At 42.7% G+C, this 15,153-nt stretch overlaps 2 protein-coding genes and 2 pseudogenes across 5 annotated transcripts; all 4 read left to right on the top strand.

The window, feature by feature from the left end:
• Positions 1 to 1,885: 1,885 nt before the first annotated feature.
• Positions 1,886 to 3,953, top strand: LOC311100364 (interferon-induced protein with tetratricopeptide repeats 5-like; annotated as a pseudogene). Its single transcript has 2 exons — positions 1,886 to 1,928; positions 2,552 to 3,953. The product of its transcript is annotated as an interferon-induced protein with tetratricopeptide repeats 5-like (transcript).
• Positions 3,954 to 5,013: 1,060 nt separating this feature from the next.
• On the top strand, positions 5,014 to 7,326 carry LOC311100362 (interferon-induced protein with tetratricopeptide repeats 5-like). The gene is made up of 2 exons (XM_084141259.1): positions 5,014 to 5,087; positions 5,754 to 7,326. The coding sequence occupies exons 1-2, from the start codon at positions 5,083 to 5,085 to the stop codon at positions 7,096 to 7,098; spliced, it is 1,350 nt and encodes a 449-aa protein (XP_083997385.1). The 5' UTR covers positions 5,014 to 5,082; the 3' UTR covers positions 7,099 to 7,326.
• A 613-nt stretch (positions 7,327 to 7,939) lies between these two features.
• Positions 7,940 to 14,550, top strand: LOC311100774 (interferon-induced protein with tetratricopeptide repeats 5-like). Of its 2 annotated transcripts, none has more exons than XM_084141737.1 (3): positions 7,940 to 8,026; positions 8,695 to 10,056; positions 14,469 to 14,550. In XM_084141737.1, the coding sequence occupies exons 1-2, from the start codon at positions 8,022 to 8,024 to the stop codon at positions 10,037 to 10,039; spliced, it is 1,350 nt and encodes a 449-aa protein (XP_083997863.1). In that variant the 5' UTR covers positions 7,940 to 8,021; the 3' UTR covers positions 10,040 to 10,056; positions 14,469 to 14,550. The 2 variants fall into 2 exon arrangements, with proteins under 2 accessions (XP_083997863.1, XP_083997862.1); XM_084141736.1 differs by lacking the exon at positions 14,469 to 14,550 and adding an exon at positions 12,659 to 12,743.
• LOC311100542 (interferon-induced protein with tetratricopeptide repeats 1B-like) lies at positions 11,233 to 14,001 on the top strand (annotated as a pseudogene). Its single transcript has 2 exons — positions 11,233 to 12,862; positions 13,234 to 14,001. The product of its transcript is annotated as an interferon-induced protein with tetratricopeptide repeats 1B-like (transcript).
• Positions 14,551 to 15,153: the final 603 nt, after the last annotated feature.

Raw genomic sequence — 15,153 nt, 5'->3', positions numbered from 1 at the left:
ATATGACAGAGCCAAGTGACTTGGTGTATAGCGAGAATAGGAGAGGGCCTAGAACTGAGCCCTGGGGGACACCAGTGGTGAGAGCATGTGGTGCGGAGACAGCTTCTCGCCACGCCACTTGGTAGGAGCGACCGGTCAGGTAGGACGCAATCCAAGAGTGAGCCGCGCCGGAGATGCCCAGCTCGGAGAGGGTGGAGAGGAGGATCTGATGGTTCACAGTATCAAAGGCAGCAGACAGGTCTAGAAGGACAAGAGCAGAGGAGAGAGAGTTAGCTATAGCAGTGCGGAGAGCCTCCGTGACACAGAGAAGAGCAGTCTCAGTTGAATGACCAGTCTTGAAACCTGACTGGTTTGGATCAAGAAGGTAATTCTGTTCTGAGAGAGATAGCAAGAGAGTTGGCTAAAGACGGCACGCTCAAGAGTTTTGGAGAGAAAAGAAAGAAGGGATACTGGTCTGTAGTTGTTGACATCAGAGGGATCGAGTGTTTTTTTTTGTTGAGAAGGGGTGCAACTCTCGCTCTCTTGAAGATGGAAGGGACATAGCCAGCGGTCAAGGATGAGTTGATCAACGAGATGAGGTAAGGGAGAAGGTCACCGGAGATGGTCTGGAGAAGAGAGGAGGGGATAGGGTCAAGCGGGCAGGTTGTTGGGCGGCCGGCCGTCACAAGTTGCAAGATTTTATCTGGAGAGAGAGGGGAGAAAGAAGTCAAAGCATAGGGTAGGGCAGTGTGAGCAGGACCAGCAGTGTCATTTGACTTAATAAACGAGGATCGGATGTCGTCAACCTTCTTTTCAAAATGGTTGACGAAGTCATCCACAGAGAGGGAGGAGGGGGGGAGGGGGAGGAGGATTCAGCAGGGAGGAGAAGGTGGCAAAGAGCTTCCTAGGGTTAGAGGCAGATGCTTGGAATTTAGAGTGGTAGAAAGTGGCCTTAGCAGCAGAAACAGATGAAGAAAATGTAGAGAGGATGGAGTGAAAAGATGCCAGGTCCGCAGGGAGTCTAGTTTTCCTCCATTTCCGCTCGGCTGCCCGGAGCCCTGTTCTGTGAGCTCGCAATGAGTCATCAAGCCACGGAGCTGGAGGGGAGGACCGAGCCGGCCGGGAGGATAGGGGACATAGAGAGTCAAAGGATGCAGAAAGGGAGGAGAGGAGGGTTGAGGAGGCAGAATCAGGAGATTGGAGGGAGAAGGATTGAGCAGAGGGAAGAGATGATAGGATGGAAGAGGAGAGAGTAGCGGGAGAGAGAGACCGAAGGTTGCGACGGCGTATTACCATCTGAGTAGGGGCAGAGTGAGTAGTGTTGGAGGAGAGCGAGAGAGAAAAGGATACAAAGTAGTGGTCGGAGACATGGAGGGGAGTTGCAGTGAGATTAGTAGAAGAACAGCATCTAGTAAAGATGAGGTCAAGCGCATTGCCTGCCTTGTGAGTAGGGGGGGACGGTGAGAGGGTGAGGTCAAAAGAGGAGAGGAGTGGAAAGAAGGAGACAGAGAGAAATTAGTCAAAGGTAGACGTAGGGAGGTTGAAGTCCCCCAGAACTGTGAGGGGTGAGCCATCCTCAGGAAAGGAACTTACATGGTAAGTCATCACAGCACAGGAATTCTCTTTATGCAGGATTTAATAGTTAATTGTTGATGGCACTGCTTTTCTGTTCAAGGTTTTAAAACTTTGTCGCATGATGATCGCCAGTCTGTAGGCTATATACCACCATCTGTGGTAGGCTACAATGCAAAAAGCTAATAAATGACGAATTGGCACTTGTCAGAATGGAAACTTTGTCAATACAGCTACGATTCAGTTTCGGTTTCGTTTCATTTGCGAGCTGCAGAAGGGTTATATATTGTAATCTACTGAGTATGTTTTGGCTTTGTAGGCTACGTCCATGTACTTGTGCATTACAAAAAACAACTCACTGTATTCAACAAGATGAGGTAAGAATTTTAGTCCGAAAATTAGACAGGATCTCTAGGTGCGATATAAATATATGTAACATTTTTATTGTATTTTATCAATGAATTCAATGCACACTTTGGCATCATTTCTCCTTGATATCATGATTTATTTAGCGTATACTACCATTTGTGTAATTTCGTATTGATAATAATACCTATAATCGACTTGACATAACACACTAATAAACCGTGTGGTGTGCTGCTTCAGTTCAATTCAATTTACATTTTATTTATCCTGAGGGACAAGTATTGCTGGGCATTAAAGATGACAGTTGACAGGCAGGCTACACATTAAGTAATATGAAAAAAAAACATCAAGAAGAAATAGGACATACTGTATACTCACACACAGCAACTTCGATAGTATTAGTGCAATATTAATGCTTGGGCAGTAAAGGGAGCTAGACATTAGTGTAAGTGTGTGAAAGGATAGAGAGGAGGCAGATAGTGCTGGTCAGGGGTGTTGATCAACCTGACGACCTTGGGTACAATTGGGATTATGTGACCGTCAGCTTTATGGTCCGACACCTTAGGAGACGGAAGTGACAACAAGAGTTCAAATGCTGGGTGTTAATAATGGTATTTTTGCCTTTTTCTCACAGTGCCTCGGTCAAAGCAGATATGGAAGTCAAGCTGAAAGAACTTGAGTGTCACTTCACATGGGGCATAAGGAAGGCTGACATTAAGGACCGGGACAGCATCCCTGAAAAACTCCTGGATCACATATTTCAACTTACTAGCGTTCCTGAGCCACCTAGATGGAAATAATGTTAGTGCTCTTGAGTATCTTCACAAGGCTGAGAGTGCATTGAAGGACAGACAGAATGATACAGAGTTACTGGTGACCTATGCTAACTCACCTAACTTGGAAAGCTGGAAAACATCAATAAGGATATTCCAAGTGCCTTAAATATTCAAGGCAGCTGGTGAGAAAGGTTGGAGTCTTATCAGGCTTGGGGGATTATTTTATAAGAGGGTAAAAGAGAGCTTCCAGAAAGCTCTTGAGGGGGAACCAGACAATGCATCTTTCAATGTGGGCTATGCCATGGTCCTGTACAGGTTGGAGGGCATGGTCAGGGATAAGAGAGTGAGGTCAGTGATGACTGCAGGTGACAACCAGCTAAGGAAATCCTTATCCTTGGAGCCTGATAACTCTGAACTTATGGTCCTCCTAGCTCTGAAACTTCAAAACAAAAATAAACAAGAGTCCATGAAACTCATCATAGAGGCCCTCAGACTGTCTCCTGACGTGCCTCATGTACTACGTTATGTGGCCAAATATTTCAGATATGAGGGCTCCATCAATGAGTGCCTACAGGTTTTGGGGAAAGCTCTGGAACTGTCTCCAAACTCCCATTTCCTCCATCACCAAATCGGCCTTTGTCACAAACAGCAGCTCATCCAGATGTTTGAGCAGAAGAGGAAAGGGGGAAAGGTCAATGGGGGCCAGATAAAAGCCAAGGTGAAGGTCTGTATCCATCACTTCTCCAAAGCTGTGGAGCTGAAGCCCTCCAACATCCACGCCAGGGTGGACCTGGCTCAGGCCTATGAGAACAATTACCAGCTGGAAGAGGCGATGAAGATATTCACTGTCCTTTTAGAGGACAAGTCCCTCAGTCACTCAGAAAAGCAGCTCTGCTACACCAGCTTCGGCCTGCTTCTTTTATACAGGAAGAGAGACGGGGATGGTGCTGTGACACAGTTCAAAAACGCCTACCAGATTCCGATTGAGAGTTGGGACAGGAAGCAGGCTGGGAAGAAGCTGAAGAAGATTGCAGAGATGTGGCAGGCTAGCAAGAGAGTTGGCGAGGCCTCTGAGATTTTGGCATTCCTCAAACAGGAGAGGTAGTCTGAGGACACAGACGACCTGACAGATTCTTTCGGCAAAGGAATGAAACTCAAATTATATCCCTAACTATAACACAATGTATGGCTTACATAGAAACACTGCTCCATGCATTTTAACGTTTTTAATGGTGAAGTGAAACGTAAAGTTCAAGTTGGGCGTACGCATCTCTGGTTTTACGCTTTTTGTTTTTTTTGTAAATTTTGCAAATAAAAATTGAGTTCAAATGTATTACTTTTGGAAAACATATTTTTCTATGTGTGAAGATGGGCCAGGTAGTGTCACACAGCTCAGTTGTCTGAGTACAATTGTACCATGTGGCTGCATGATACATCTTGCAATAAAACAACTAGGCCTATAAAAAAAAAATTGTAAGTGTTATTCTAATTTCTAAAGTTGGTTATTCATCATGTAAATAAGCATTGTTAAAAAACAACAGTGATTGTAGTGTCACTAGTGTTGAAAAAACAATTTGAATATTTACTCGCTGGAAAATAATATTTCTACAATCCTCTCCTCTCTACCCCTGATATGACCTTCTCCTTTCCCCCTTTAATAGTACACAGCGCCAGTACATGGTCAATAATTGCAGCACAGGAATTATCTTTAAGCAGATATCGTATCTGAAGATTATGTCTTTGTTAAATGTTTTTCATGAAGAAATGGAATGTTGTTTATGTTAGTATATGTTTTAGTGTAACGTCACATACAACAGACCGGAAGTGTCTTGTAGACAGGGGAGACTGGGGATTGGCCAGAAGAGGGAGCATCATTGTTTATAAATAGGGGGGAAAACGAAGAAGAAAGTCGGAACGAGCAGCCATTCTGAGGCGTCGCTCTCCGGGTGTCATGTCACCTGTAACTTATGCTGTAACCTCGTGATTTTAATAAAAGCCTCTAACACGATGCAGCATAAACGGACTCTTTGTTGACAGCAATAATATGCCACCATTCACCCGATACGACACAGACATTCTTATTGAATAAGTTGTTGATGGCACTGTTTTTCTATTCACGGTTTAAAAACGTTGTCACATGATATGATCGCAAGTCAATAGCCTATATACCACCATCTTTGGTAGGCTACAGTGCAAAAAGGTTAATAATTGACGTATTGGCACTTGTCAGAATCGAAACTTTGGCAATACAGCTACGATTCAGTTTCGGTTTCCTGTCTTTTACGAGCTGCAGGGCTATATATTGCCATGGAGTGAGTAAGTTTCGGCTGTGTAGGCTACGTCCGCGTACTTATGCAATACAAAAAAACAACTCGCTGTATTCAACAAGATGAGGTAAGAATTTTACTCCGAAAATTAGACAGGATCTCTAGGTGCGATATAAATATATGTTACATTTTTATTGTATTTCATCAATGAATTGAAAGCACACTTTGGCATCACCTTTGATATTTCTCCTTGAAATCATGATTTATTTAGCGTATACTACCATTTGTGTAATTTCGTATTGCTAATAATACCTATTATTTGTATAATCGACTTGACATAACACACTAATAAACCGTGTGGTGTGCTGCTTCAGTTCAATTCAATTTACATTTTATTTATCCAGAGGGACAAGTATTGCTGGAAATTAAAGGTGACAGTTGACAGGCTGACTACACATGAAAAATGATTAATATAATTACCACAATATATATATATTTTTAAACATCAAGAAGAAATAGGACATACTGTATAGTAACACACAGCAACTTCGATAGTGTTAGTGCAATATTAATGCTTGGGCAGTAAAGGGAGCTAGACATTAGTGTAAGTGTGTGAAAGGATAGAGAGGAGGCAGATAGTGCTGGTCAGGGGTGTTGATCAACCTGACGACCTTGGGTACAATTGGGATTATGTGACCCTCAGCTTTATGGTCCTACACCTTGGGAGGCGGAAGTGACAACAAGAGTTCAAATGCTGGGTGTTAATAATGGTATTTTTGCCTTTTTCTCACAGTGCCTCGGTCAAAGCAGATATAGAAGTCAAGCTGAAAGAACTTGAGTGTCACTTCACATGGGGCATAAGGAAGGCTGACATTAAGGACCGGGACAGCATCCCTGAAAAACTCCTGGATCGCATCATGAGGTTTATCACTCCGAAATACCATGCCACATATTTCAACTTGCTAGCGTTTCTGAGCCACCTAGAGGGAAACAATGTTAGTGCTCTAGAGTATCTCCACAAGGCTGAGAGGGCATTGAAGGACAGACAGAATGATACAGAGTTACTGGTAACCTATGCTAACTTTGCCTGGGTTCACTATCACTCTGGGAACATTAATGATGTGGATGCCTACATTGGAAAGCTGGAAAACATAAATAAGGATATTCCAAGTGCCTCAAAGATTCAAGGTAGCTTACCTTCAATACATGGTGAGAAAGGTTGGAGTCTTATCAGGCTTGGGGGAGTATTTTATAAGAGGGTAAAAGAGAGCTTCCAGAAAGCTCTTGAGGGGGAACCAGACAATGCATCTTTCAATATGGGCTATGCAATGGTCCTGTACAGGTTGGAGGGCATGGTCAGGAATAAGAGAGTGAGGCCAGTGATGACTGCAGGTGCCACCCAGCTAAGGAAGGCCTTATCCTTGGAGCCTGATAACTCTGAACTTATGGTCCTCCTAGCTCTGAAGCTTCAAAAAAATCAAGAAAACAAACGTGAGTCCATGAAACTCATCAAAAAGGCCCTCAGACTGTCTCCTGACGTGCCTCATGTACTACGTTATGTGGCCAAATATTTCAGATATGAGGGCTCCATCAATGAGTGCCTACAGGTTTTGGGGAAAGCTCTGGAGCTGTCTCCAAACTCCCATTTCCTCCATCACCAAATCGGCCTTTGTCACAAACAGCAGCTCATCCAGATGTTTGAGCAGAAGAGGAAAGGGGGAAAGGTCAATGGGGGCCAGATAAAAGCCAAGGTGGAGGTCTGTATCCATCACTTCTCCAAAGCTGTGGAGCTGAAGCCCTCCAACATCCACGCCAGGGTGAACCTGGCTGAGGCCTATGGGAACAATTACCAGCTGGAAGAGGCGATGAAGATATTCACTGTCCTTTTAGAGGACAAGTCCCTCAGTCACTCAGAAAAGCAGCTCTGCTACACCGGCTTCGGCCTGCTTCTTTTATACAGGAAGAGAGACGGGGATGGTGCTGTGACACAGTTCAAAAACGCCTACCAGATTCCGATTGAGAGTTGGGACAGGAAGCAGGCTGGGAAGAAGCTGAAGAGGATTGCAGAGATGTGGCAGGCTAGCAAGAGAGTTGGCGAGGCCTCTGAGATTTTGGCATTCCTCAAACAGGAGAGGTAGTCTGAGGACACAGACGACCTGACAGATTCTTTCGGCAAAGGAATGAAACTCAAATTATATCCCTAACTATAACACAATGTATGGCTTACATAGAAACACTGCTCCATGCATTTTAACGTTTTTAATGGTGAAGTGAAACGTAAAGTTCAAGTTGGGCGTACGCATCTCTGGTTTTACGCTTTTTGTTTTTTTTGTAAAATTTGCAAATAAAAATTGAGTTCAAATGTATTACTTTTGGAAAACATATTTTTCTATGTGTGATGGGCCAGGTAGTGTCACACAGCTCAGTTGTCTGAGTACAATTGTACCATGTGGCTGCATGATACATCTTGCAATAAAACAACTAGGCCTATAAAAAAAAATATTGTAAGTGTTATTCTAATTTCTAAAGTTGGTTATTCATCATGTAAATAAGCATTGTTAAAAAACAACAGTGATTGTAGTGTCACTAGTGTTGAAAAAACAATTTGAATATTTACTCGCTGGAAAATAATATTTCTACAATCCTCTCCTCTCTACCCCTGATATGACCTTCTCCTTTCCCCCTTTAATAGTACACAGCGCCAGTACATGGTCAATAATTGCAGCACAGGAATGATCTTTAAGCAGACATTCTTATTGAATAAGTTGTTGATGGCACTGCTTTTCTATTCACGGTTTAAAAAAGTTGTCACATGATGATCGCAAGTCAATAGCCTATATACCACCATCTTTGGTAGGCTACAGTGCAAAAAGGTTAATAATAGACGTATTGGCACTTGTCAGAATCGAAACTTTGGCAATACAGCTACGATTCAGTTTCGGTTTCCTGTCTTTTACGAGCTGCAGGGCTATATATTGCCATGGAGTGAGTAAGTTTTGGCTGTGTAGGCTACGTCCATGTACTTGGGCAATACGAAAAACAACTCGCTGTATTCAACAAGATGAGGTAAGAATTTTCCTCCGAAAATTAGACAGGATCTCTAGGTGCGATATAAATATATGTTACATTTTTATTGTATTTCATCAATGAATTGAAGGCACACATTGGCATCACCTTTGATATTTCTCCTTGAAATCATGATTTATTTAGCGTATACTACCATTTGTGTAATTTCATATTGCTAATAATACCTATTATTTGTATAATCGACTTGACATAACACACTAATAAACCGTGTGGTGTGCTGCTTCAGTTCAATTCAATTTACATTTTATTTATCCAGAGGGACAAGTATTGCTGGAAATTAAAGGTGACAGTTGACAGGCTGACTACACATGAAAAATGATTCATATAATTACCACAATATATATATATATTTTTAAACATCAAGAAGAAATAGGACATACTGTATACTCACACACAGCAACTTCGATAGTGTTAGTACAATATTAATGCTTGGGCAGTAAAGGGAGCTAGGCATTAGTGTAAGTGTGTGAAAGGATAGAGAGGAGGCAGATAGTGCTGGTCAGGGGTGTTGATCAACCTGACGACCTTGGGTACAATTGGGATTATGTGACTCTCAGCTTTATGGTTCTACACCTTGGGAGGCGGAAGTGACAACAAGAGTTAAAATGCTGGGTGTTAATAATGGTATTTTTGCCTTTTTCTCACAGTGCCTCGGTCAAAGCAGATATGGAAGTCAAGCTGAAAGAACTTGAGTGTCACTTCACATGGGACATAAGGAAGGCTGACATTAAGGACCGGGACAGCATCCCTGAAAAACTCCTGGATCGCATCATGAGGTTTACCACTCCGAAATACCATGCCACATATTTCAACTTGCTAGCGTTTCTGAGCCACCTAGAGGGAAATAATGTTAGTGCTCTTGAGTATCTCCACAAGGCTGAGAGTGCATTGAAGGACAGACAGAATGATACAGAGTTACTGGTAACCTATGCTAACTTTGCCTGGGTTCACTATCACTCTGGGAACATTAATGATGTGGATGCCTACATTGGAAAGCTGGAAAACATAAATAAGGATATTCCAAGTGCCTCAAAGATTCAAGGTAGCTTACCTTCAATACATGGTGAGAAAGGTTGGAGTCTTATCAGGCTTGGGGGATTATTTTATAAGAGGGTAAAAGAGAGCTTCCAGAAAGCTCTTGAGGGGGAACCAGACAATGCATCTTTCAATGTGGGCTATGCAATGGTCCTGTACAGGTTGGAGGGCATGGTCAGGGATAAGAGAGTGAGGCCAGTGATGACTGCAGGTACCACCCAGCTAAGGAAGGCCTTATCCTTGGAGCCTGATAACTCTGAACTTATGGTCCTCCTAGCTCTGAAGCTTCAAAAAAATCAAGAAAACAAACGTGAGTCCATGAAATTCATCAAAGAGGCCCTCAGACTGTCTCCTGACTTGCCTCATGTACTACGTTATGTGGCCAAATATTTCAGATATGAGGGCTCCATCAATGAGTGCCTACAGGTTTTGGGGAAAGCTCTGGAACTGTCTCCAAACTCCCATTTCCTCCATCACCAAATCGGCCTTTGTCACAAACAGCAGCTCATCCAGATGTTTGAGCAGAAGAGGAAAGGGGGAAAGGTCAATGGGGGCCAGATAAAAGCCAAGGTGAAGGTCTGTATCCATCACTTCTCCAAAGCTGTGGAGCTGAAGCCCTCCAACATCCACGCCAGGGTGGACCTGGCTCAGGCCTATGAGAACAATTACCAGCTGGAAGAGGCGATGAAGATATTCACTGTCCTTTTAGAGGACAAGTCCCTCAGTCACTCAGAAAAGCAGCTCTGCTACACCAGCTTCGGCCTGCTTCTTTTATACAAGAAGAGAGACGGGGATGGTGCTGTGACACAGTTCAAAAACGCCTACCAGATTCCGATTGAGAGTTGGGACAGGAAGCAGGCTGGGAAGAAGCTGAAGAAGATTGCAGAGATGTGGCAGGCTAGCAAGAGAGTTGGCGAGGCCTCTGAGATTTTGGCATTCCTCAAACAGGAGAGGTAGTCAAAAAATAAATAATTGTAAGTGATATTCTAATTTCTAAAGTTGGTTATTCATCATGTAAATAAGCATTGTTAAAAAACAACAGTGATTGTAGTGTCACTAGTGTTGAAAAAACAATTTGAATATTTACTCGCTGGAAAATAATATTTCTACAATCCTCTCCTCTCTACCCCTGATATGACCTTCTCCTTTCCCCCTTTAATAGTACACAGCGCCAGTACATGGTCAATAATTGCAGCACAGGAATTATCTTTAAGCAGACATTCTTATTGAATAAGTTGTTGATGGCACTGCTTTTCTATTCACGGTTTAAAAACGTTGTCACATGATGATCGCAAGTCAATAGCCTATATACCACCATCTTTGGTAGGCTACAGTGCAAAACGCTAATAAATTACGTATTGGCACTTGTCAGAATGTAAACTTTGGTAATACAGCTACGCCTCAGTTTCGGTTTCCTGACTTTTACGAGCTGCAGGGCTATATATTGCCATGGAGTGAGTACGTTTTGGCTGTGTAGGCTACGTCCATGTACTTGGGCAATACAAAAAACAACTCGCTGTATTCAACAAGATGAGGTAAGAATTTTGTACCTTGGATACAATTGTGATTATGTGACCCTCAGCTTTATGGTCAGACACCTTGGGAGGCAGAAGTGACAACAACAGTTAAAATACTGGGTGTTAATAATGGTATTTTTACCTTTTTCTCAAGTGCCTCAGTCAAAGCATATACAGTGGCTTGCGAAAGTATTCACCCCCCTTGGCATTTTTACTATTTTGTTGCCTTACAACCTGGAATTCAAATTGATTTTTTTGGGGTTTGTATAATTTGATTTACACAACATGCCTACCACTTTGAAGATGCAAAATATTTTTATTGTGCAACAAACGAGAAATAAGAAAGAAAAAAAAAAAAAAACAGAACACTTGAGCGTGCATAACTATTCACCCCCCCAAAGTCAATACTTTGTAGAGCCACCTCTTGCACCAATTACAGCTGCAAGTCTCTTGGGGTATGTCTCTATAAGCTTGGCACATCTAGCCACTGGGATATTTGCCCATTCTTCAAGGTAAACCTTCTCCAGCTCCTTCAAGTTGGATGGGTTCCGCTGGTGTACAGCAATCTTTAAGTCATACCACAGATTCTCAATTGGATTGAGGTCTGGGCTTTGACTTGGCCATTCCAAGACATTTAAATGTTTCCCCTTTAACTACTCGAGTGTTGCTTTAGCAATATGCTTAGGGTCATTGTCCTGTTGGAAGGTGAACCTCCGTCCCAGTCTCAAATCTCTGGAAGACAGGTTTCCCTCAAGAATTTCCCTGTATTTAGCGCCATCCATCATTCCTTCAATTCTGAACAGTTTCCCAGTCCCTGACAATGAAAAACATCCCCCCAGCATGATGCTGCCACCACCATGCTTCCCTGTGGAGATGGTGTTCTCGGGGTGATGAGAGGTGTTGGGTTTGCGCCAGACATAGCGTTTTCCTTGATGGCCAAAAAGCTCAATTTTAGTCTAATCTGACCAGAGTACCTTCTTCCATATGTTTGGGGAGTCTCCCACATGCCTTTTGGCGAATACCAAACGTGTGTGCTTATTTTTTTCTGTAAGCAATGGCTTTTTTCTGGCCACTCTTCCACAAAGCCCAGCTCTGTGTAGTTTACGGCTTAAAGTGGTCCTATGGACAGATACTCCAATCTCTGCTGTGGAGCTTTGCAGCTCCTTCAGGATTATCTTTGGTCTCTTTGTTGCCTCTCTGATTAATGCCCTCCTTGCCTGGTCCGTGAGTTTTGGTGGGCGGCCCTCTCTTGGCAGGTTTGTTGTGGTGCCATATTCTTTCAATTTTTTAATAATGGATTTAATGGTGCTCTGTGGGATGTTCAAAGTTTTGGATACTTTTTTATAACCCAACCTTGATCTGTACTTCTCCACAACTTTGTCCCTGACCTGTTTGGAGAGCTCCTTGGTCATCATGGTGCCGCTTGCTTGGTGGTGCCCCTTGTTTAGTGGTGTTGCAGACTCTGGGGCCTTTCAGAACAGGTGTATATATACTGAGATCGTGTGACAGATCATGTGACACTTAGATTGCACACAGGTGGACATTATTTAACTAATTATGTGACTTCTGAAGGTAATTGGTTGCACCAGATCTTATTTAGGGACTTCATAGCAAAGGGGGTGAATACATTTTTGAAACAAGTTATTTTCTTCATTTCACTTCTCCAATTTGGACTATTTTATGTATGTCCAATGTGGGCTATGCCATGGTCCTGTACAGGTTGGAGGGCATGGTCAGGGATAAGAGAGTGAGGTCAGTGATGACTGCAGGTGCCAACCAGCTAAGGAAGGCTTTATTCTTGGAGCCTGATAACTCTGAACTTATGGTCCTCCTAGCCCTGAAGCTTCAAAAAAATCTAGAAAACAAACTTGAGTCCATGAAACTCATCAAAGAGGCCCTCAGACTGTCTCCTGACTTGCCTCATGTACTACGTTATGTGGCCAAATATTTCAGATATGAGAGCGCCATCAATTAGAGCCTACAGGTTTTGGAGAAAGCTCGGGAACTGTCTCCAAACTCCCATTTCCTCCATCACCAAATCTGCCTTTGTCACAAACAGCAGCTCATCCAGATGTTCGAGCAGAACAGGACATGGGGACGAGTCAATGGGGGCCAGATAAAAGCCAAGGTGGAGGTCTGCATCCATCACTTCTCCAGAGATGTGGAGCTGAAGCCCTCCAACATTCACGCCAGGGTGGACCTGGCTCAGGCCTATGAGAACAACTACGAGCTGGAGGAGGTGATGAAGATCTTCATCAACCTTGTCACGCCCTGACTCTGAGGACTTGTATTTGTTGAGTCAGGGTGTGTATCTTCTGTGTTGGGTTTGCTAGTTTGTTTTCTATGTTTTAGATCTAGAATGTGTAGATCTATGTTGGCCGGGGTGGTTCCCAATCAGAGGCAGCTGTAGCTCGTTGTCTCTGATTGGGGACCATACTTAGGCAGCCGTTTGACACCTGTTAGTTGTGGTATCTTGTTCCGTGTAAGGTATGTTGTTTGTATGCTACCTTGGACTTCACGTTTTGTTTGTTGTTTTGTCGTGTGTTTAGCTGTAAATAAATATGAATGCATATCACGCTGCGCCTTGGTCCTTCTCGTTCGTAAACGATCGTGACAAACCTGGTGAAAGATTAATTCCTCAATGACTCTGACAAGCAGCACTGCTACACCAGCTTCGGCCTGTTTCTGTTTCACAAGAAGAAAGATGAGGACAGGGCTGTGACACAGTTCAAAAAGGCCTACCAGATTCAGATTGAGAGTTGGGACAGGAAGGAGGCTGGGAAGAAGCTGAAGCAGATAGCAGAGAGGTGTCAGGCTAGCAAGAAGAGAGTTGGCGAGGCCTCTGAGATTTTGGCGTTCCTCGCCACTGAAGACAAATAGGGGAGAAAGTCTGAAGAGCCAAGGAGAGTCAATATGCACTCTCCAGACACAGATGACCTTACAGATGCCCTAGGCAAAGGAATGAAACTCAAATGATTTATCTTAATTTAACACAACGCATGGCTTACATAGGAATACTGCTAAATGCATTTTAATGGTTTTAATCGTAGAGTAACATTCACTTCAAGTTGCGTGTATGTTTCTTAAGTTTGATTTTGTGTAAAGATTTGCAAAGAAAATTCAAGTAAGAATGTATTACTTTTGCAACCAAAACAATTTTATGTCTTTGGATGTGTCCCCTGTCGCGTAGTTGATTAGATATCTTCACTGACTGTTAAACTGTTGTTGCTCAAACTAACATTAACATTGTGAAGAAATAATAAAGTGATAGATTAATTATTAATGACTAATTATTACACCCTGAAACTGTGCATAATGTGTGAGTGTAGGACCAGTAAAGGCTATGGCATTGAGCCACTATTTAGCAATGTGAGTAAGAGTCAGGCCAGACAACAAAGACAACTGAGAAACTAAGATAAAGAGGCCTCCCAATTTAGGGAGGGGAGAAACTGTTATGAAAACATGGTGCAGAATATTGTGAGAACGGCAATAACTGAGTAAAGCAGGGAGTAGGATATGTGTGTGTATGTATGTGTGTATGCATGTGTGTATATGTGTGTGTGTGTGTGAACTGAAGGTCAGTAGAGCAGTTTTAGAGTGGAAAACTACAGCCCGCCTACAGAGGGAAGGGATTTCTTTTTGTATGACGTATGAGTATAAAAGATGGACTCTGAAATTGTGATGGCAGAATTCTCAATGAATAAATATCTCTGACTATGCAGACCGGGACTCTGGCCGTTACTTAAATCCCAAAAGACTTACAACCTTTTGGGAGACGCACAGAGACACTAAAATAGTTTGTTAAAAAATTCACTTAACAGCTTGGTCCTTCTGAGCCGGACTCCAATACCCTGTTTCTGTCATTCCAGGTAACTCTGAAAACCGTCGACGGGCGAATGATACATTCGTAAATAGAAAGTCCTGCCCTTTGACATTAAGGGTTAAAACAGGCCAGAGGACACCTGATTAATGACAGAGACGGTGACGGAATCCAAACCTACATTGAATCTCGGCTGCAAGGATAAGGTCAGTAGTCTTTATTCATTAACTTGGTGAAATTGATTTGAGGACTTGCTAAAATATTGAAAAGTAGCAAATTGATCAATGCGTAGCCATTTTAAGTGAAATGTGGGGTTGACTGTCAGGAATTATCAAGATTACATTGTGAGGATAGACTCCTCCGTAAAGTATGAGATAATTCTGGGGGACTAGTCAACCTGGTGGTGGGTCCGTAATGATTCACGGTAATAGGCCATTACCAAAAGAAACTACCCGGTGTTGAAATAGAAGGAACTATTAAAAGTACACCTATGGGATGTAACCTGTAAGAGATTATTGAGCAGTCAACAAATAATCTGGGTTAAACAAATACAAAAAGTACACCAGAAGGAATTAAAATAGCATGTGTGAGAAATAGAATATTAGTTAAGTCAAAAGTCACAAACAACTGTAGATTTTGCTGTAACTCTATCCGTTCTGGAGCCTTATAAACTCCAGGTTACCGATACAACACCAATAATCATGTAAGGTTGTATACGTGTGAGACCTAATGTT

This window comes from Coregonus lavaretus (genome assembly GCF_964263955.1).
Source record: "Coregonus lavaretus genome assembly, chromosome: 25".
Taxonomy (NCBI): Eukaryota; Metazoa; Chordata; class Actinopteri; order Salmoniformes; family Salmonidae; genus Coregonus; species Coregonus lavaretus.
Note: the sequence above shows the minus strand (reverse complement) of the source record. Positions and strands in the feature narration are given on the sequence as shown.